Raw genomic sequence first — 21,624 nt, 5'->3', positions numbered from 1 at the left:
TCAACCAAATTTGTTTATAATATATATGATAATTCGTAATATTTATGTTACTAAATTTAAAACATTAGATACAAATCTAGGGTCCTCTTTGTTTCTGGATGGAGTAATCAAATTCTAATATAAAATTTTAGTTCTCTATTCCCATCCTGAAAAGCTTTAAATCTTGAGCCAACACTGCCAATACAACTCCAGTCCACTTAAATGCTTTCATGATGCAAAGATGATTGAAACCATTTCATATACCAAAAATTGGATTCATTTTACATGCATATAAATCTAGAAACTTTGCAACAAGGTTGATGTGGGGCAAAGGGGGAAGACTTTAGGAGCAAGAAGAGCCATTCAGATAGCCGGAGGTCGGGCCAAGATAATGAAACAAAGCTTTTGATTTGTAAACGAGGGACAAGGAAAATAGGGGACAAAAGAGAAATTGGAGTGAAGGGAACTTAGTTCTCAAGTCATCATCCTTGTTTTGGTAGCCTTCGCTTCGCCCCCAATAGTATCGATAATCCTAGTTTTGGTACCCTATAATTCTCATAGAGTGTGTTTGGTTCTCCGACTTAGCCTCTAGCCAGGCTTATATAATGCAATCTGAGCCTGTTTGGTTTTCTGTAAGGCCCGCTAGCTAGGCTTGCAGAAGCCCAATCCTTAAGATTTTGGTGGCTCCGTGGAAACACCGAAATCAGTCGCTCTAGCGGAGCCAGACTTGGCCTAGCAGCGCTCCTATCGCTCATCTCACCTCCCGCGCCCAGCACAAGAGCTCCTCACCTCCCGCCCCGCCGCCTCCTCCCGTCTCAGGCGAGCTCCTCACCCCCAACGCCGCCTTCCTCGTTCCGTCCCCGACGAGCTCCTCACCTCCCGCAGGCCCGCCCCGGTGCCGCCGAGCCATGGCCTCGCCCCAGCTGGCAATGTCCGACACAGCACCACCAGAGACGCCGCTTCCTTTATCGAGGTCTCCGTAGGCATGGCGCTGCTCTCGTCGGCCACAGCCAAGAACAAGACTTCGCCGCCCTCATCGTCGCCCGTGGCCAGCAGGCGCTGGTACTGCATCGGGTCCGACTCCGACACGCGGAGCCGCATGGCGGAGCCATACCTGATCCCGTCCACAGGCCACGAGTGCGCGCCGGCGAGGTGGTCGCGGAGCGCCGTTGGGCTCGCGCGCTGGTGCTCGGTGGAGGTCCCGTGCGGTGGAGGTCCCATGCTGATGTCTTCTTCTCTCTTCTGGATCTCATGCGGAGCGGCGGAGGTCGGTGCGGTGCGGCTAGAACTCCTTGTTCGACGATGCAGGCATGGCGACGGTGGCTGCCCTGCACATGTTCAATGAATTGCTCAAATGGATGTAAGCTTATCCATGTTCAGATGCGGTGATTCTATCCAAGCTAGTCAGGGAATAAAACATGATCTATACAAGACATGCTTCACTAGTACAAGCAAATCAAACACAAGCACCTTACATTAGTGGAGCCAAGTTTGGGTTCGCCTGGTTTGCTTTTGCTAGCCAAGCTTGGTGATAAAGAGAACCAAACACACTCATAAATGCTTTATAAGATTTTTTCTGTAGTCATACTTCCTCCATACTTATAAAGAAAGTCGTTTAGAACAATGACACGGTCTTCAAAACCTAACTTTGATTCCTTGTTTTTATAAAAATATTTATCAAAAAGTGGTATATGTACATTTTTATAAAAAGTATTTTTCAAGGCAAATCTATTCATATGGTTTTTATATTTTCAAACTCAACAACTTAAAAGTTATTCATGATTTATATTTCCAATGTTTAACCCAAACCTTGTCTAAAACGATTTTCTTTGTAAGTATGAAGGGAGTACGTGAGATGCTTCACTAGCTAGTACAACAATAGTTTTTTCAATGAGCCCTACTTGCTTTTTGGTTCATCTTTGACGCTGGGCCCTAACTGTTTATTGTGCAAACACACATGGGCAGGGACACATTTGCACAAACAAATAGAAAAGAATTGAGTTAAACTTCTTCAACTTCAAAAGTGCATTTCTAACAACCTAGATGAAGAGGTACAAACAAATGGTGGACAGCTAAAAAATTTATGAATTATGAATCCAGAAAACTTTCAAAGCTTATAAACCTAATTGTCATAGATGTCCTAAGTTAATGTGTCTCCGGTGCATTTAGCTCAAAAGAATTAATCGAGGTCACACCAATGGTCGTACATCTCAACCACCTAGGCTAGATTTGGGTCATTTTCAGCTTATTAAGAGTAGGTACTTTTTTTCTTTATGAAAAACTATCTAATTCTTCTGAGGTTGGTCTCATTTTTTTTTAAAAAAAAAGATATTGACCTCACGGTTCAAACCGGTATCCTTCGTAAAAAGTGCCATAGTTATGGAAGATGCTTGGCCAGTATCAGAAGAATCATTCTAGGCAATTTGTCTCTTCTTTATGTACTGTATTGTTATTTATCACTTTTCTGGAAAATAAAATTCTGAGCCATCCAAAGAACCTGCGTAATTGACTGGGCCAGTATCACATTATTATTTATTAAAAAAAGAGAAACGAATCAATAATATATATTCTATTCCCTTGAAAGATTCTGCATGTCAAAATACTCCCTCCATACCCATAAAAAATATCGTTTTGAACAAGATTGAAGTCAAACATTGGGAATATAAATCATGAATATTTGTTGAGTTTTAAAATGTGAAAACCATATGAATAGATTTTTCTTGAAAAATACTTTTATAAAAGTATACATATACCACTTTTTGATAAATATTTTTATAAAAATAAAGAGTCAAAATTAGGTTATGAAGACCGTGTAGTTGCCCTAAACAACGGTATGGAGGGAGTAATTACAATCGGCCACTTCCAGGCCCCTCCCGCTGCCAACACGAGAAAGCTGCAAAGGTGTCACAGAAAAGTGCAACCCAGCAGGCCAGCACCAAGAACAATCTCAGCGACACAATAATAATCCCTGCTAGAGGTAAATCATGACTGCACAGAACAAAACTTCTTTCAACCAGCACCACCATCAGGACCTTTTGTAGTCTTCCAAGCAGAAAATTACATGGCTTTTTCCATGCAACCGTGAATGAGCCCATGACCTGACTGGGTAAATAAGAGGCAGCTTATACTTTTATAAGCTCGCAAGGTTTGACAGTAGCACAGCTGTCAGCGTCGATGGATCATCGCGAACAGTTCAACAAACACAGAGACATAAAGGGAGAAACGGGGAATTAAAAAACATGGCGAACAGTTCAACAAACACGGAGACATAAAGGGAGAATTAAAAAGATGCTCCAAAGTCTAGATCGCCCAGAACATCAGCGAGAAATGGAGACTAGTCAAAAAGACTTTTCTTTTATAATAATACAGTATAGCCTCTCTATCCAGATCATAGACTTCAGACGTGCAAGTCACACAACACAACAAACCTCGACATGGCTTTTGAGATAACCATGGTGTAGAAAATTGACCAGTAGTAATCATCGTCATAAAGGGAAGTTCGAAAAGCAGGGAATTGTTTATACTTCCCAGTGTCCCCTTTCAAGTTTCGAAGGAATGGCAACTCCCCCCAAAAGTTATGCATAACAGGAAATGAAGCTATGTCTGCAATTCCATGACTCAAGGTCAAGAACAAGTTCAGATCATAAGTAAAGCCACAAAGCTTTTTGGCTCACAAGCTAACACAAGTACATGACATAACATATGATAAATCAATCCATACTTGTTTCCAAATAACAAGGGTAATCATTGCAATCCTTCAGAACTATTCAGGACTGTACAGAATTGGAGTGCCAAAAAAAGAACTGAGCAGAAAAGCCAGGGGTAGATGCAGATATGCGGAGACAAGAGTGACATTCTTACCTTGTTTAGCTGTCTGAATTCTGGCATCTGGACAGTTGGCTCTTTTAGTACAAATGCAAGGTACCTGCCTACCTGGGTCTCTTGTGCTGATGAACAGCTCTAGTTAATCTCTTCCAAGAAATTTGCTACAGGGCCCTTCCAGGAAACACAGCAGAAAGCCGCCTAACAAACAATTCATATTAATTTACTGAAATTACTAGAGTTGGATGCATGTAAGATATATATATGAACAAGACAAATATAACACCAAAAAATATTAGTAATGCAACTTAGTCTAGATACCACTATTGGCAAAACAAAACCACAAAAAAGATTAGCAATGCAACTTGGTCTAGATCACTACTATTGGCAAAACAAATGTTGAAATTGGGGGAAAACTCACTCTCACGGGTGTGCCAACAGCACACCTCTTCTCTATTCATTCCTTCTCACTTTTACATAGTAGTCCTCTTACATCTTTATATTTACACCAACACTCCCCCTCAAGATGGGCTAAAGATATCTAGCATGCCCATCTTGTTACAACTCAACTCATTCTCACTAGGTCCTAAGCCCTTAGTAAAACAATATGCTAGTTGACTACGTGATTTTACATACTCTAGCCTTAGAACCCCACTATCAAGTTTTTCTTTGATGAAGAATCTATCAATCTCAACATGCTTAGTGCGATCGAACTGGACCGGATTATTTGCAATATTGATTGCAGCAACATTGTCACAGTGAAGCATCATGGTCTCATTTCTCAACACCCGTAGCTCCTTCAATAAGCCTTTTAACCACAACATCTCGCATAAGCTCAATGCCATTGCCCTATATTCAGCCTCTGCAGTAGACCGTGCCACAACTGCTTGCTTCTTGCTATGCCACGAGACAAGATTGCCTCCCACAAACACACAATAACCAGATGTGGACCTTCTGTCATCCCTGCTACTTGCCCAATCTGCGTCACAATATCCCTCCAGATCTAAATGCATGTTCTTCTTGAACCATAACCCTCTTCCAGGTGTTCCTTTTAGGTACCTCAATATTCTGTAGACCAATTCCATATGTCCTGTTCTAGGATCATGCATATACCTGCTTACCACACTCACTGCATAAGAAATATCAGGTCTTGTATGGCATAGATATATCAATCTCCCCACCAGCCTTTGATATGTTTCTTTGTTAACAGAAACTCCTGACTCAGCACTAATTTGATGATTTTTATCAATAGGAGTACTGCACGGTCTACATCCTAGCATTCCAGTTTCTGTCAATAAATCAAGGACATATTTCCTCTGAGAGAGAACTATCCCCTTAGGTGACCTAGCAATTTCAATCCCAAGGAAATACCTAAGTGGTCCAAGATCCTTTACCTCGAAGGCTTTTCCTAAATTCTTCTTCAAACATTTGATCTCCTCCACATCATCTCCTGTAATCACAATATCATCCACATACACCGCCATAATGGTGATAAATGTTCCCCTGTGCTTATAAAAGACCGTATGATCACCATTGCATTGAGTGTAGCCCATTCCACAGACTGTCCTCCTAAACCTGTCAAACCATGCCCGGGGTGATTGCTTTAGTCCATAGAGTGATTTTTTAAGTCTGCACACCTTGCCAACAGTTTGACTATTAGCAAACCCCGGTGGAATTTCCATATAGACTTCTTCCTGTAAGTCACCATAAAGAAATGCATTCTTCACATCCATCTGATGTAGAGGCCAACCAAAGTTAACCGCACAAGAGATTAGGGTCCTAACGGTACCCATCTTTGCCACAGGAGCAAAGGTCTCATCATAATCAATGCCATATGTTTGACTATACCCTTTTGCAACCAGCCTTGCCTTGTATCTGTCCACCTCTCCTTTTGGATTTTGCTTCACAGTGAAGACCCACTTACAGCCAACAACTCTTTTCCCTTTTGGTAGTGGGACCAGTTCCCATGTCTTGTTCTTTTGAAGAGCATGCATTTCTTCTTCCATTGCTGCTTTCCACTTAGGGTCTTGTTTTGCACACTTCCAGTCCCTTGGAACAGGCGCTGTTTGTAAAGATGCAACAAATGCTCTATATGCAGGTGAAAGATGAGAGTATGAGAGGAAATTGGCAATGTCATGATCTGTACTAGGATGCTCAAATCCATATCGAACAGGAGGTTTTCCAAAATTAGATCTAATATCTCTACGTTGTGCAAGAGATAACTCTACATGCTCAGGAGTGGGAGAGACATTACCAGTTAACTCAGATTGGGTCGAGGAGCTCAATGGAGAGAGGTCTGAGGAGAGATTTGGGACTGGTAAAACAGGCTGTTGTGGCTGTGGTGTACCAACTTGCTCCACCTGGCTCCTGAACCGCCTCCTTTGATACACAATTGGCTCCTTCTCAGCTGTTTGCTCCCCCTGACTTCTGAACCGCCTCCTTTGATACACAATTGGCTCCTTTGCAACTATTTCCCTATTCTCTTCACTTCCTTCATCAATTGACTCCTCAATCCCATCACCAACTACCTCATCGCCAACTATTTCTTCACCTTCACATTCACCATTATCCTGATGAATTGTCTCCTGAATTCCAGATCTATCCATTAGACATGGGATGGTACCAACAATTACCTCATTTTGAGCATCAACTCCTTCATGCTCCCCCTCTCTACTGTCACTCTCAGTGACTGAAGAGAACTCCTCCAGCAACGGATCAAGATCCCATGGTTTTGTGTAGTATGGCTCGAATTCACGAAATGTTACATCCATACTCACAAACAACTTCTTTCCAACAGGGTCCCAACACTTGTATCCCTTTTGTGTGGATGAGTATCCAACAAAAACACACTTCACTGCTTGAGGATCCAATTTTCCCACTGAAGGCCTATGGTCCCTGACAAAGCAAACACAACCAAATACCCTAGGGGGTACTTTAAACTCTTGTTGTCCCAAAAGAAGCTCAGTTGGTGACTTCATGCCAAGGATCCTTGATGGCATCCGATTAATGAGATATGCTGCTGTCATTACCGCCTCACTCCACAGATACTTTGGTACATTCATCTGAAACATTAGTGACCTTGCTACCTCCAGCAAATGTCGATTCTTCCTCTCAGCAACACCATTCTGGGGTGGAGTGTTGGGGCAAGTGGTTTGATGTATAATCCCGTGATCTGACAGGTATGCCCCAAAGTCATTGTTCACATACTCCTTTCCATTGTCAGTACGGAGAATTCGGATCTTGGCATTAAATTGATTTGTGACTAACTTATGGAAGTCCTGGAAGCATCTAAGAACCTCATGCTTACCCCTCAGCATATATATCCACGTCATACGAGTATAACAGTCAATAAATGTGACAAACCACTTAAATCCACTCACTGATGTGACTGAACAGGGACCCCAAACATCAGAATGTATTAACATAAAAGGTTCACAACTTCGAAGACCCATACTAGGATAAGTTGATCTTGTATGCTTCCCAAGTTCACAGGCATCACACACAAGTTTGCTTCTATCCACGTCCTTAAAAACCTCAGGATATAGTTTACTCAAGCTTTCAAAAGAGAAATGTCCTAACCGACAATGAAGCAAGAAGATCTCCCTCTCCTTTGCCCCAGCAGCTGCTGCCAATGCTGACTCCACATGGTTGATGAACCACAACCCATCACGCCTAACTCCAGTCCCAATCACTCTCCCCGTCCTCTTCTCCTGAAAGATACAAGAATTTTCATCAAACGTAACAGTGCATTTGAACTGATCAATAAGAGAGCTAACAGAGAGGAGATTGACTGGGAAGGAAGGAACATGTAGAACAGATGATAAGCAGAGGGATGGAGTACACTCTATAGATCCTACACCATGAATGGGTTGAGAGGTGCCATCAGCAGTTTGAATGGTTTCAGAATATGAGTGTGGAGTGTATGTTTTGAAAGGATTAGATATGCCTGTGACATGCTTGGAAGCTCCTGAATCTATGACCCATTCAATATTATGCCTACATGTGGATGCAAGTGCCTGTGCCTGAGTACCTTTGCCCAAGTGGGCATAGTTGGCAAAGTTACCAAAGTGACTGGTAGTGGCAATCACAGGACCATTTGAAGTAGTTTTGAAGTTTTCCAACCCTTCCATTTTCTGCCATTGTTCCCACTGCTTGGCTTGCTCCCCTATTGAAGTGAAAAAAGGAGCCTTTTCCCTCTTCAGGTCCTCCAATTCCCCCATCTTAGGCAGGGCAGCAATCAGCTCCGCCTCTAAGAACCGCACCTTCAATTCCAAGTCCGCTTTCTTCGCATTCAACGCCCACAATTCCTCCATCTTTGCTCTCACCCTGGCCTCCATTTCCAACCGATATACCTCAGCTGCCATCCTAAACTTCTGCAGGCTCTTCTCTAACTCCGCCTTCCCGTTGGACACCGTCCGAATCGCCTCCTTATACATCTCCACCAAATGCTCTATCACGTTTGCGTCAACAGCCCCCGCAACGCCTGATGCAACCTCCACCGCAAACATCTCCCTAGGACCAATCAAATTCATCTCCAAAAGTCCCTGAATCATGGACTTCATCTCATTTCTTAACTCAGCTTTAGTCATTAGTGAATCATCTCCACAATTACCACCACTCTCATGCTCACATGCTGCTGCTTTCCTCTCTGCCTCTTTCCCTGTGTCCATCTTCCTCCCCAAATCAGTAGCAAAGACCTCCAACTTTACTCACAGAGCAGCAACAAACACCTTCAGAACAACAGCCACCAATCCTCTTCTTCTACCTCCCAACACAGCACCCCCAAATCTCCTTCTCAACAGCAGCAACCTGTCCTTCTTTCTCTGTTCACAAGCACCAGACTTCCTCACCAGCTCATCCGCACAGGCTTCTCCTCCTCACACACAGCCTCTCAGGCTGTTCGCTGCCGCCCCGCAAGCTGCTCGCGCACTGCCCACAAGCCGCTCGCCTTCGCGCACACCCCGCCAGGCTGCTCGCGCGCCGCCCCGCTCCGCCCACGCGCCGCCCCGCACGGGCCAGCTCCCGCGTCGGCCTTCGCGTCCGCGTCGCCCCTTCGCGTCTGCGCAGGGTGCACGCGTCGCCCCGCACAGGCCTCCCGCGTGGACCGCGCCTCCCGTGCTTGCACTGGCCGGCCCGCGCGACTTGCTCGCCGCGCCGAGAGCTCAGGCGACCGCGCCGCCCCGGTTGGTACGTGAAACCCTAACACCGGCTCTGAATACCATGTTGAAATTGGGGGAAAACTCACTCTCACGGGTGTGCCAACAGCACACCTCTTCTCTATTCATTCCTTCTCACTTTTACATAGTAGTCCTCTTACATCTTTATATTTACACCAACAACAAACAAGAGGAAATACTGTACAACTTCCAGTTCAATAGGAGAGAGAGGTCATTTGGTACTCGGCAGATATCAAAACCAAATCTATGGAACGATCCAATAGATATTAAATACAGTTACAGAGACGGCAGGTTGCAACAAGAAGGAAAGTATCACAACTGCTGCAATAGCTGTGCATATACTCAGGCATGGTACAAGAGCAAAACCGTCATGTGAACATTGCAGGTAAAAATCCTACACAAGTATTTCTCTGGCGACATAGGCATTTTAGCCGCATCTGATGCTAGCTGCTGGCCTCCTCTCCATCAGCAAGCACAAACTCTGTGTACAAGTTCTTCAACGCTATAACAACCGTCATTATAAGGGGACCTAATATTGCACCCTGCAGAACAGTGACAAAAAAATAAGCCAAATTTGAGGCAAAGAAAAAGCTCCATATCACTATGTGAGACTATTTCTATGATCCAGTTCCCAAAAATTTGGATGTTTTTGAAGCAATTTAGTCTATCATCCACAAAGAAGAAGAAAAATGCTCTACTTCCTGCTTACAAACAGCTGTTGCATCTTCTTTTCACGAAACCAATAATATACACAACTGCACACCTATACGACACATTGACACACAGCCTATGGGAAATTGTTCGACATGGCAACACCTTTTCCCAACTTTGAGTAACCAAGATAAATACTTAGCTGAATGCAGCTCAAAGCATATAGAGATGCACACGTAGTAGCAAACTACTGCAGGAAGCCGAAAATATGTGGAGAAAAGGAACTTAAGCACAACTATCTAAACAAATCTAAATAAAAGAAAGGGAGAAATGCTAGAGAACAAAGATTCTTTCTTGCCTTTGGTTCTAGACAGATGATGCAGATTCTAATACCTTTCTAAAACAGTAATGTGCAAGAAAAACTGTCCAGAAGTTAAATTTTCATAGAAGCACTTTAAATGGTGAAATGAAACTAGCAGCACAAAAGAAGTGAGAACAAAGTTAGTACCTCCAGAGCATTGGGAAACAGTGTCATGCCACCAATTATGCTTAGGCCTGTGAGATACCCATTGTACCCAGGTATATCCTCCAGAATGGTAGTTGTGCCATAATCCATGAGCATGAGGTGTATCACAGTTACCACCAGTCCAAGCACATATCTCCCTTCCATGAGAAGCTCCCCTGTGGCAAATATTGAGGACAGCCAAAATGGAAGTATTGGCACAAGTGCGCTGATGAATCCAAGCACAGTTGATGTGTACACAAAATGCACTTTGAAGAACTTGAACAGCAGCCATGTCAGCCCCCCTTGAAATATGGCAATCTTGGCAGTGGCCAACAAGACACTACTAATGGCATGATCGATGACCTCAACACAGCGGTCCTTTACTTGTTTTGACACTGGCAAAAGATCAATGATTTGCTCTGTAGCTCCGCCTCCCTCCACAGTAATGAGGTAATACAGCACCCACAAGAACACCATCAGTTGTGACAGGAAATTCACCACCTCAGCCGCACCTGAGAGAATGCGGAGAGCAATTGATAACATCAGATTGGCACTACCGCCCAGCACCAATGTGCTGCTGGACAGCAGCCTCTTTGCGATTTCTGTTCCCTGCAAAGCCAGCCCCTTGGCCTTGACCACCAAATCCTCTCTTGTGATCAACAGCTCCCTAAAGAACGAATCAAGCTCCCTGTAAATCTCCACCCACTCTCTGTTCTTCACACATGTCGCAATTGATTGCAACTTCATTGAATATGGGTGTGGTCTGGAACTGATGAGCGCCTTGCTCTTTGGGTCAACTGATTGGCTGATCAAGAAATGGCGGAAGCCACTAGTGAAATCTGTAAGGTTGTACTGCACAGCCAATTGGTCGACCTGCTCCCACACGGTGTCATAGATCTTGCCAGAGTACTGATCGACCAAGCCAGGGATGTCATTGTCGTCCATCCACTTCTTGAGGCCAATCTTCTCAGAGTAGTTGCTCTTCTCGACATGGGACTTGAGGGACATGACGGCGTCCTTGCCCTCTAGCCCAATCTTGTAGGAGAAGAAGATGCTGCCAGTTATGAACCCGGCGATCATACCAAGCATGAGACCAAGGGCGACTAGTGTCTTAAGGTGGCGGAGGATGCCTCCAGTTAAGAGGAGGCCGCGCGAGGAGGGAGGCCGACTGGAGATGCGTGAGGAGGCGGCGCGCTTCAGCTTGGGGGACGCGGCGAAGAAGGCGAGCGCGAGCACGAGGAGCAGCAGCGCGGTGGCGGCGCCGAGGCGCTCGAAGAGGACGAGGAAGAAAAAGAAGGATACGAGCCAGCGGAGGAGGCGCGGGAACGCCGGCGAGTCTGGGAGCGGGCGGCGCAGGAGGGCGGCGCGCACGTCGGCGAGGGTGGCGGTCGAGGACCGGAGCGCGGCGAGCGGCAGCGCGAGCAGTGCGGCGCTAAGGCCGCCGCGGAGCGGGGGCTCCCAGAAGGCGACGAGCGCGCGCTGCGTCTCGCGGAGCGGGACGGAGCAGAGCAGCGCCCACTGCAGCGGGCGGAGGAAGTCGGCGAGCAGCAGGTAGAGGCCGTAGAGCACGAGCAGCGCGGTGGCGAGGCCCGCGTGCGCCATGGCGATGTAGAGCGCCAGGCGCGCGTCGGGCTCCAGCGACAGCCCCTCCATGTCGGACCCAGCCCCGGCCCCAGCTCCCACCGACGACGGCTTGGACTTCATCTCCTTGGCCCTCGCCTTCTTCAGCGCCGGCTTCTTGGGTGGCGCGTCGTCTGCTTCCTGCTTGGGCCGGCGGAGCGAGGCTGAGCGGAACATCTCGGACCACGGCAGCCCGAGGGCGGCGTCGTCCTTGCAAGCGCCCGCGCCGCCGCTCGGCACGAGCGCCATGTGCTCGACAAAATGCCGCTACGGCTGCGGCGGCGGCGGCGGCGGCGGCGGCAGCGGCAGCAGCAGCGGCGGCGTCGGCGTCGGCGTCGGCTGCCCTGCGCCTCTCGGCTGTCGCCTTGCCGGGGATCCTAGGAGAGGGAGAGGAAGGGGCGGTGGATTTGGGAGGTGATTAGTGTTGGTGGGGCAGCCATGGTGGCGATTAAACGCGGGGGGATTTGGGCAGAGGGTGGGTGATTAACCGGTGCTGATCGAGGGCAGCCTCTGAAGCCGACATGTGGGCCCACGTATGGCGAAGGTGACACGTGGCTGTTCTATGGACGTGTGTTCCGTTTCCCTGTGCCAGCCAGAGTGTGCTGGACAATGACAACTATAGCAGAGATTGGGATGGCCAGTGTGTGTGAGCTGGGCGAAAAGGATTAAAACGCGGCGGAGGCCCGGTGCGTTTATTAGACAGTTCGTGCTTGTTAGTGATGGAGCAGCTCCAATGATTCCAAAACATTAATAATATAATTGATAAATTAATGAGTTTTTCAAGTGGCTAAAAAAACTGAGAGTATATTTGTTGATTGGTTCCTCCAATAGTTTTCAAAACCGTCCTTATAAAATATAAAAGACAATTTTACATTAGGAATTTTAAACTATTTTTAAATTAGCCAGGCATGAAAACGGATCGGATACGAACGGATATCATCGATATCATATTTGTTTTCATATTTCTGGTCGTATTCAGATTCGAATACGGATAATGTCAATCATGTCGGATAAGATATGATTGGATGTCGACATCATAAATATACAATTTAAGTATTCGGATACGGATACGGTATCGGATGTTGAATATTCAGAATCGGATACGGACAAATCTAAACTCCTCTAAATGAATTCGGTCTCGAATACGGTCGGAAAATATCTGTATCGTTTTCATCCCTACTTTTATAACACATTTTCTCTCTTATACATTTGTACATGCGTTGTTACGGGACAACTAATATTTTATATTAAAAGCACACAGATGACACGATAAGATAACAATACTGTAAAAATTAAATACCAATGTTGAAACAACATTTAATTTTAAAAATAAAGTTGTGAAATTAATACAGTGATGGAGAACACTGCGTCATAAGCTCACAAACTCTAATATATAGACTTTTCTGTGACGCAACTAAGATAATGTTTTATAACAGTGATAAAAAATCTTCAATATTCATTTCTTTCATGTGCCAGTAAATCCATAAATAAGAGTCTTCTTCTACTAGTAAAAAATATAAAGCATATATATTTTTTTAATATGTAGCCATGGCAAAAAAAAATGCAAACATGGTGCGATTAGAATAGTAGAGCAAGCGACTTACGTATCTAGACTGTGGTATGTTATATTTCATATTCTCACGCACATAAATCATAGCAGCTATTTCTTTCGCATTTTATCTTTTACGGTACTCCACACTTTATATTAAAGCGCACATTTTCTAGGAGAGAAGGATATCAAGAGTCTAGATTTGTATAACTTACCTATTTATATAATTACAAGAACAACAAATAAGACAACACAGACCAATATATCTCAACTCTGATTTTTTTATGCCAATACGCTACAGGAAATGAAACTTCACACCAGCTTAAACTAATAAGAAAAATAGAGCTTGTGTGGAGGTACTCTAAATGATACTCCCTCCGTCCCAAAAAGAATGTCGTTTTAGAATTTCAGACATCTTATTTGACCATTCGTCTTATTCAAATTTTTTACATAAATATTATATATTTTGTTAAGACTTATTTTATTATTAGAGTTACTTTGCTCATGATTAATTTATTTTGTAATTTACATAAAATTTTTGAATAAGACGAGCGGTCAAACACGATGTCTCAAAGTCAAAAACGTCACTCTTTGCGCGCGCCCATGCGCGCGAGTGCTGACCAAACGTGTTTTTCTTTTTTTAGACAAACGGTGAATAATAAAGCAGATAGCAGATACTTACATGAGACATGGAGTTTGTTGAGACAACATCTAAACGTTCCAGGAGACAAATCCACGGCAGGATCATAGGTGGCTTATACAAAATTATACATAAAAGCGCTAAGGGCAGCTTGCCAACGAAACACGGTCTGAGAGACACAATTGCACTGCTCCCCTGGAGAACATTTGACCATTGTGTATATCTATATGAGTGATTTGCGTCCATACGCGCGAGTGACGACAGTTGTAATATACAAGTAGAGCAAAGTCATAACCAATATATTAAAGTAGAACAAAGTCATATTCATAATATTGAAGAATTAGAAGAACAATTAGAAGAACAATTAGAGAATTACCAAGAATCCTCTTGACAGATCCGGAAATCAATCGAAGATTGACTCCTTCTAGTTCTAATCTTATGTAGCTATGCTAATCTAGATGTCTAATTGATGTGGTGGCTCTAGGCTTGATCAGAGGCTTCTTCTCCCTTGAAGAATAATGAATTAGGGTTGAGAGGCTCTCTCCTCCAGGGGCCAGGGGGTCTGGTTTTATAGTCCCTCCAAGTAAATATGAGCCGTTGGATCAAACCGACATTGATTGAACGGTTATCCTTGATGCTTTAGGTCGGTGGAGATCGATCCCGAAAGAGAGTCCTGATCGGAGTCCAACAGGGGGCGGGCGCCCTGGTCTCCTGGGCGGGCGCCCAGAGCCAGGCCCCGTTCGGCCTCCGCTTCCTTCTCGTGGCTTCTGGAGTCTTCTAGATGTAAGATAATTGCGCGGCACGTTGATATCTCTATGTAATCCCGACATGTGGGCCTTTCTTTCGTATTTCCTCATAACCCCCTGCAGAAATAGACAAACACCAAAACTCGTGGAATTCTGTCAGATAAAACCCTAAGTATGGATGTTGATTTCATTTGGATCCTTTTCTTTATTTATTTGATAATTAAATTTGATACTTAAGGACCGTCAACACCCGCTCGGCCTCCCGCTCGTTCCCGTGGCTTCTGGAGTCTTCTAGATGATAGAAAATTACCGCACACGTTAATATCTCTATGTAAACCCGACGTGTGGGCCCCTCTGCAAAAATAGACAAACACCAAACCTCGTAGAATTCTGTCAGATAAAACCCTAAGTCTGGGTGTTGGTTGCATATAGGTCCTTTTCTCTGATTAGTTGACGGTTAAATGTGAGCATTAAAGACCGTCAACACACCCTGTGCAAACCAAACGGCCGCAAAAGAACTATGTGTTGACAAAAAAAGAAAAAACAATGTACGCATACATAGGTGAAATGAAGTACAAATTCATAGAAACTTACAGGAACAAGACGGCATCAGAAGAAGCAGAAGCTGCACGGTGGGCACCGCGACCCGAATCCAGGAAGGATGCAGGAAGCCGCAGGAGTGGAGGACGGCCGGCGGGGGCTCGCCCCGCCAGTGCAGCAGTGGGCGAGCCGGAGGGAGGAAGATCCTGAGTAGACTAAAACACGAGAACACCCTTGAGATCTAGAAGACGGAGCAACGCGGCAGGGGAAGAGGAAGAGAGCGGCCGGAACGACGACCAGACCAAGCGAGCGCGGACGTCCTACAGCCGTGGGAAGCACAGAGAGAGGAAGCGAAGCGGAGGCAACGAGGCAGCGGAGGGTAAACGAGAAAAACGAGGACGAATGAGGCAGAATCTTTTAGGGCGCATAGCTGTAGAAGAGGATAGAATGGCAACAAAGTGGCGCCAGGTTTCCTGCTTCCGTATAATGGATAGCAAGCGCCTCCGGTTTACCTGTTGCCGTGGCGCCCTTTTTTTTTGACTGTATATTTAACTTGGCGCCCTTTTTTTTGACTGTATATTTAACTAGGTGAATTCCTCACGCGTTGCTGCGGGATTTTCTTAAAAATAAATCATTATATGCATAGCATTACTATATGGTATTCAGTCTATTATGTATGTATACATATGAATTTGACTTGCATGTATTTTATTGTATTATATCTAGTAAAAAATTGCTAAGCTAATAGAATAAAAATTAATATTTGGTAACATTATAAAAGAATTAATTGGTCTATTATGTATGTATATATATGAATTTGACTTGCATGTATTTTATTGTATTAGATCTGGTAAAAAAATTGCTAAGTTAATAGAACAAAAACTAATATTTGGTTACATTATAGAGGAATTAATTGGTGATGAAACATATAGTGTATGTACATATGATAATAGATTAAAGATTTTAAGTATTTCACATGATATAGATGACAAGGTCATTTTTTGTAATTAATATGGGATGACATGGACTTAGTGGGGAATGATATAGACACCTTGCATAGAGAGATAGAATATTTAGTGGATCAATTAGTGGGAAATGATGTGGACACCTTACATGAAGAGAGAATTCATCTAGTGGAATTTAGTTTTATAAGAGTTATAGATTACTTAGCCTCCGTATAAGCAGGCACGTTGAGCAGTTAATCCAGCTGATGTGTCCAGCCTAAAACGCCGGAGAATGCCATCGAATTGAAGTAGGTAATAATAATAATGGCAAATGGAATAAAACATATTATAGAAAGCATGTACACAATGGTGGATTTTTTTTGGTTTTGAAACAGAGATATTACATATTTCATAAAATACTTAGATGTAGTCCGAAGAATAGACTTGCATATGCATACGGAGCCTTTTAACTGTATGCCATTATAAAAAATTGACCAAACCACGATACCACTAAAAAGTTGTTTCACACCGTTACGTTTTCTTCCGTTTAAGAGCTCTAACACATGGGTCCCAGATAGCACAATATCCTTCTTGCCCTTCAAGTCACGGGAGAAAGAATGTACACCTAGTCCGCCGGCTTGGAGCTCCACCCAAAACCCAGCAGGTCCACGGCGAACAGTCGGCGACGGGAACACGCCGCGAGGCTCACGTGCGGATGATCTAGGAGTCGAGGCGCAGGCGAGGGCGAGCGCGGGGTCGAGCGGTGCAGGCGAGGGCGAGTGTGGGGTCGAGTGGCTCCTCGATCTCCTCGACGTGGCTGACGCCAACGTCGATCCGCGGACGGCGCTTGAGGGCGAGGACGGCGCGCAAGGGGTTGCGGTCGCCGGGCCCCTGCCGTGTGACGCCACCATGGGGACACGCCTGGCCGAGCGTTGCAACCGCGCGAGCTCGCCCCTGTCGCGTGACGCCGCGCGCCACCGTAGGGATGCGCTCGGCAGAGCGCTGCCGCCACACGAGCTCGCCCCTATCGAGCGTCGCCGCCGCAGGGACGCACCCCTGGCCACGCGAGCGCGCTTGCACCACCATCGTCACCCACGACCTTAGCGCGTGGGCCCAGCGTACCCACAAGAACACGCTGCCGCCGCGTGACGCCGCTGTGGGGACGCTGCCGCCTCGGAGGCGTGTGCGGCATGTTTATCCATGTCATCATGGCTTGCATGACGGAGGTGTTGTGGTCCATCTGCACTGTCGCTCCGAGGGGGCGTCCTTGTCCTGGTCAACCTGCACCCACAATGAACATCGATTTCCTTTACTCTATGAACTCGATAGTCGCAAAATCGACTCTGCAAACTCGATAGTCGCAAATCGGGAAGAAGGAACACACCACCAACGGATGCGCGTCCGCAGGGAGCAAAGGCAGGAACCCAAAATATCAGACACATATATGCTATGGAACGACAAATGCGACATCGTCGTTGTTCAAGAACCATACCAGCCCAAATGCAGGGGATGAAGAGGTAGGGGCAGCTCCCACTACAGGTCTGGCGTAGTTCGTCCGGCATCGGCGGACTGCAGGCACACACCCACACACCAGATCTGGCCCCTGAGCACCTGCAAAGGCTAGGCACCGTGCCGGTAGGTTAGCAGAGATGCAAAGAAGCGGACGAAGAAAAAGAGAGGACGCGAAGAGCCGAAGCATCATACCTCGTGCAGGCGTCAGGAAGTGGACCTGGAGACCGTGCCACCGCACCGGTAGAGCTGGCATGCTTCGCGTTGGCGCAGGTCGTCGTTGGGTTCTGTGCACGTCGCCGCACGCAACACGCTGTGGAACACACCTCGACGGGGTCGTAGGGCGGCACGGTCTTCGCCGAGGCAGCACTTGGCGGGGGTGGGGCGTGGGCGTGGTCTGGGACAACGCTCGGGGTCTCGGGGAGAGGCTGCACAGGCCCGCGGCGCTGTGCCAGGGCGCACCACACCCGCGCCCACCGGGGAGGCCCGCCTGAGCCGGTGCGGCGGCGCGCCGTGGGCGCCCTCACTCCGCTCGGGTGTCCTGCCGCGTCGGGAGAGACGGGGAGGGAGAGATGGAGAGGTAGAGAGAGGGGGAGGCAGAGTGGGAGAGAGTGGGTGTGAGTATAGATGTACATTTGGCCCGTTAAATTTGGCCCGGCCTTTTGGCCCGGTCCGTGGCACGGCCCGGTTCGGTGCTTGCGGGCCATGGGAGGCCCGGCCCGTTGCTGGACCGGGCCATGGGCCGCACCCTTGGCCCGCAGCACGGTGGTGGCCCGGCCCGGTCGGCCCGTGGCCCGACACGGCCCGCTCATTTTGTTCTATATGTTGTGATTTTGTGCTCTTTCTCTTTGATATAACTTGTGAATTGAGATATGTTTTGCTTGTATGCTGTGATTTGTGAAAAAAAATTGACCTTTGTTAAAAAAAACTGATAAATTAAGACATAATATACTTGTCGGGCTGTGGGCCGGCCCGGCCCGGGAAAACGGTCCACGGACCGAACCGTGGGCCGTACCCTCAGCCCGCAGCACGGTGGTGGCCCGGCCCGGTCGGCCCGTGGCCCGACGTGGCCCGCCCCGTGCCGTGCCGGCCCGGCCCGTTGTACATCTATAGCTGCGAGAGTGACCAAAGGAGGCTTTTCACGGTGCTGCCACTGGCACTGGTGTACTCGAGCCAGTAGCCGATCGACAGCAACCACAGCTGTCCAATGGACGGACAACAACCAGGGCCGTGCCGACAAAATCTAACGGTTGCTGCACAAACTCTGACAAACTTCATGGAGCAACTTTACAAAAAATTGGAGTTTGTGGAGTATCTCTTTAGGTGCTCTCACAACTCCATCTTTTTTCCTCGAACTGAGTGTGTCGAGCTGAAACCATTTGGCTAAAAAACGTAGAGCGGAGCTGAAAAACATAGAGCAGAGCAGTCCCAAAAAGACCCTGTTCTAAACTTTAAAATAGGCCCATTAAAAAATAAAATACTAATAATATATATACAAGCTAAAATATATTACTTTTTCTAAAAAAATGTATAGCCTATGCTGCATATCCAGTACTATAGATGTACACGAACTAATGAACCTTTAACATTTAATAATAAGTAAGTACCAAAAGAAATAATTCTACCAATAATTATACTACTCTCTCTGTTCTCAACTATAAAAGACTATCTCCAACAATCGTCACCCAAAATACAAGACTCATTTGTTCTTTGGTAGCGCTACAGGTAAAAGGTTCCATACCTATTTTTAGTCTTCTCCAACAACAAGACCTAAAAGACAACACTCACTGCAAATGGGTCTCGAGGAGAAAGGATACCCAAATCTGGGTTATGCCTCTCCTGATACCCAAAATAGGTCTTCTGTATAGGTACTCTGTTGGAGGCTATAGATATTATGTCAGAGACCCATTTTAGGTTTGAGTTCCCAAATGAGTCTCGTGTTTGAGACAGCCTAAGATGTTTTTTAGCTTTTTAAGAGTATATTGCTTTTATTATGTACATAGATCTGTATATCTAAGTGCTTAGCCAAACTGTATATCTAGAAAAAAAAGTATCTTAAATGAAAGCAGTACAAGAGTATAAGACGTAGAGTTACAAATAATATAGTATAGTATGAGACAGCACAGAAGACATCTCAAAATTCACATGCATCAGCTCATTAGCGCTTCAGCACTACCATAAATCAATGGACTTTGATATTCCCTTGCCTGGCGAATCACCGAGTTTGAGCAGGTCTCTATGGAGTCAGATGAATGGAGACGTGCAGAGATGAACTGTGGAACAAGAAGCTGCGACACGGGTGACCAAGACTCGAGCTTGCATTTGCTTGTTATAGACTTAGTACATGCACATACGTTAATTGCCCCAAGATTTAAGACTATTGGGTATTAAATCTCACCTGATAGGCTGTTATTTTTGAGGCCCCTAAGAATCTGAGGCACTGTTTGGTCGCACGAATTGCACGCCCCCGTGCACGGCCCTGACAAGCTACAGGCTATTTGACCCAGCTCTGTTCCAACTCCCTAGTCCACGAAAGCACCAATGATCATCAGGAATCCAACCGCCCACATTCATTTCGGTGACATGGCCCATGCCTCCTCCCGCTGACGCCTGTGGCTCTCTTGTCTTTAGACTCCTCGGCAACCTCTTAGGTACACTTGAGAAAATATTGTGGCGCTTCTTTCTCATTCAAGTTGACCTGACTCAATAAATTATCGACTTCTAAAGTCAGTTTATCAAAACCATCATCTAAGTGTTGAAGATCATGCCAACCTTTCCGGCATATGCATTATAAAACTTGTATGCGTCTTCCTCCGAAGTAAAGATCATGCCATACTTTGGCACAAGTTCAGTTGAGAAAGTTTGTTCATTACCCTACTTACACCAAAGCGGCATATCCCATATCAATTACTTTTGCTGAGAGTATCTTTCATAGAAAATTACTCCACAAATATAGAAATATCTCACTAGCCTCCAAACGTGTTGCAGCAATTTCTTCCAATTTCTCGTTGTCAGTGGTGAAATATCTATCACCTTCCTCAAAGTTAGGACAAGAGATTTTGCCCAAACAGTCAGTTGCAACATATGGTCAGAAGATAGACATGTCAACTTTCAGCATATATGTCACATATGCACATAATAAATTACTTAGTCAAATAGAAATGTGTACCTCGCTCACCTCAAAATCTGCATTTTCTTTAATTTTCTCAACATCTTCATTCTCAACACCGGGATAAAAACTTTCACTCATATCACCATGGCCAGCTGGTTGCAACTTTAGAGCAAACCTACCGGTGATAGCTTGTGCGATGGCCCTCGGCTCCTCGACCACGGAAGACACAGGGAAACAAGAACTTGATGGCAAACTTGTGCTCGCCATCGCAGCAACATCTCCTATCCTTGCCTCCAATCCATCCCAGCTACGCATATAACAAGTGCCTGACGCTTGTTCCACCGCCGCCGTAGTCCAGGAACAGGTTGTTCAAAATTTGAGATTGTTGAGATATACGTGTCATTTGAGGAGCAAGGTCCTCCGTGATGAAGGAAGGACCGGCAATGACGCATGGACTAGGCATTTCTGTTCTTTTTAATTCCGATGAATATCGCATGATTAGAAAATCTTAGTTTCTTTCTTTTAATTGTGAGAAATTTTACATAAGAAATCCTTTCTTATTCTTTATTTTTTTCATCCTTCCACCTCCACGTTAATATATTTTTCTCTCTTATATATTTGCATCAGGAATCCTTACTTATTCTTTATTTTATTTCACACTCTTCCACCTCTATTGGGTCGAGCACGGGATCGCAGGAGAGGGGCGGACCGACGGAACGAAACAAAATCGCACGATGAAATAGTCTTACTTTTATTCTTTTCAGCTGTAGAAGATTAAGAATTCTCATTTGAGAATTATGGAAGCATTGCAATGCCTATGTCTTTGAAGG

At 45.6% G+C, this 21,624-nt stretch overlaps 3 protein-coding genes across 3 annotated transcripts; all 3 read right to left on the bottom strand.

The window, feature by feature from the left end:
- LOC8072811 lies at positions 3,624-8,701 on the bottom strand. Its single transcript, XM_002436859.2, has 3 exons — positions 7,832-8,701; positions 7,381-7,511; positions 3,624-4,002 (listed from the first exon to the last, which is right to left on the bottom strand). The coding sequence occupies exons 1-2, from the start codon at positions 8,469-8,471 to the stop codon at positions 7,474-7,476; spliced, it is 678 nt and encodes a 225-aa protein (XP_002436904.2). The 5' UTR covers positions 8,472-8,701; the 3' UTR covers positions 3,624-4,002; positions 7,381-7,473.
- LOC8076421 lies at positions 9,056-12,367 on the bottom strand. Its single transcript, XM_002436858.2, has 2 exons — positions 10,138-12,367; positions 9,056-9,520 (listed from the first exon to the last, which is right to left on the bottom strand). Exons 1-2 carry the CDS (start codon positions 12,001-12,003, stop codon positions 9,422-9,424), a joined length of 1,965 nt encoding a protein of 654 aa, XP_002436903.1. The 5' UTR covers positions 12,004-12,367; the 3' UTR covers positions 9,056-9,421.
- LOC110431100 lies at positions 16,702-18,389 on the bottom strand. The gene is made up of 3 exons (XM_021449798.1): positions 17,878-18,389; positions 17,666-17,784; positions 16,702-17,454 (listed from the first exon to the last, which is right to left on the bottom strand). Exons 1-3 carry the CDS (start codon positions 18,387-18,389, stop codon positions 17,450-17,452), a joined length of 636 nt encoding a protein of 211 aa, XP_021305473.1. The 3' UTR covers positions 16,702-17,449.

Source organism: Sorghum bicolor, chromosome 10, assembly GCF_000003195.3.
Source record: "Sorghum bicolor cultivar BTx623 chromosome 10, Sorghum_bicolor_NCBIv3, whole genome shotgun sequence".
Classification (NCBI taxonomy): Eukaryota; Viridiplantae; Streptophyta; class Magnoliopsida; order Poales; family Poaceae; genus Sorghum; species Sorghum bicolor.
This window is presented reverse-complemented; position numbering and strand designations above follow the sequence as displayed.

Bases quoted from the DNA above. Each gene is read 5' to 3' on its own strand.
- LOC8072811 (XM_002436859.2), bottom strand. From the start codon at position 8,471: ATGGACACAGGGAAAGAGGCAGAGAGGAAAGCAGCAGCATGTGAGCAT. The intron at 7,512-7,831 runs GTACTCAGGCAC...TGTATCTTTCAG, and splicing joins CTATGCCCACTTGGGCAAAG to GAGAAGAGGACGGGGAGAGT.
- LOC8076421 (XM_002436858.2), bottom strand. From the start codon at position 12,003: ATGGCGCTCGTGCCGAGCGGCGGCGCGGGCGCTTGCAAGGACGACGCC. The intron at 9,521-10,137 runs GTACTAACTTTG...ACTGTTCTGCAG, and splicing joins TGTTTCCCAATGCTCTGGAG to GGTGCAATATTAGGTCCCCT.
- LOC110431100 (XM_021449798.1), bottom strand. From the start codon at position 18,389: ATGGCCCGCAAGCACCGAACCGGGCCGTGCCACGGACCGGGCCAAAAG. The intron at 17,785-17,877 runs GTATGATGCTTC...TAGCCTTTGCAG, and splicing joins CTTCCTGACGCCTGCACGAG to GTGCTCAGGGGCCAGATCTG.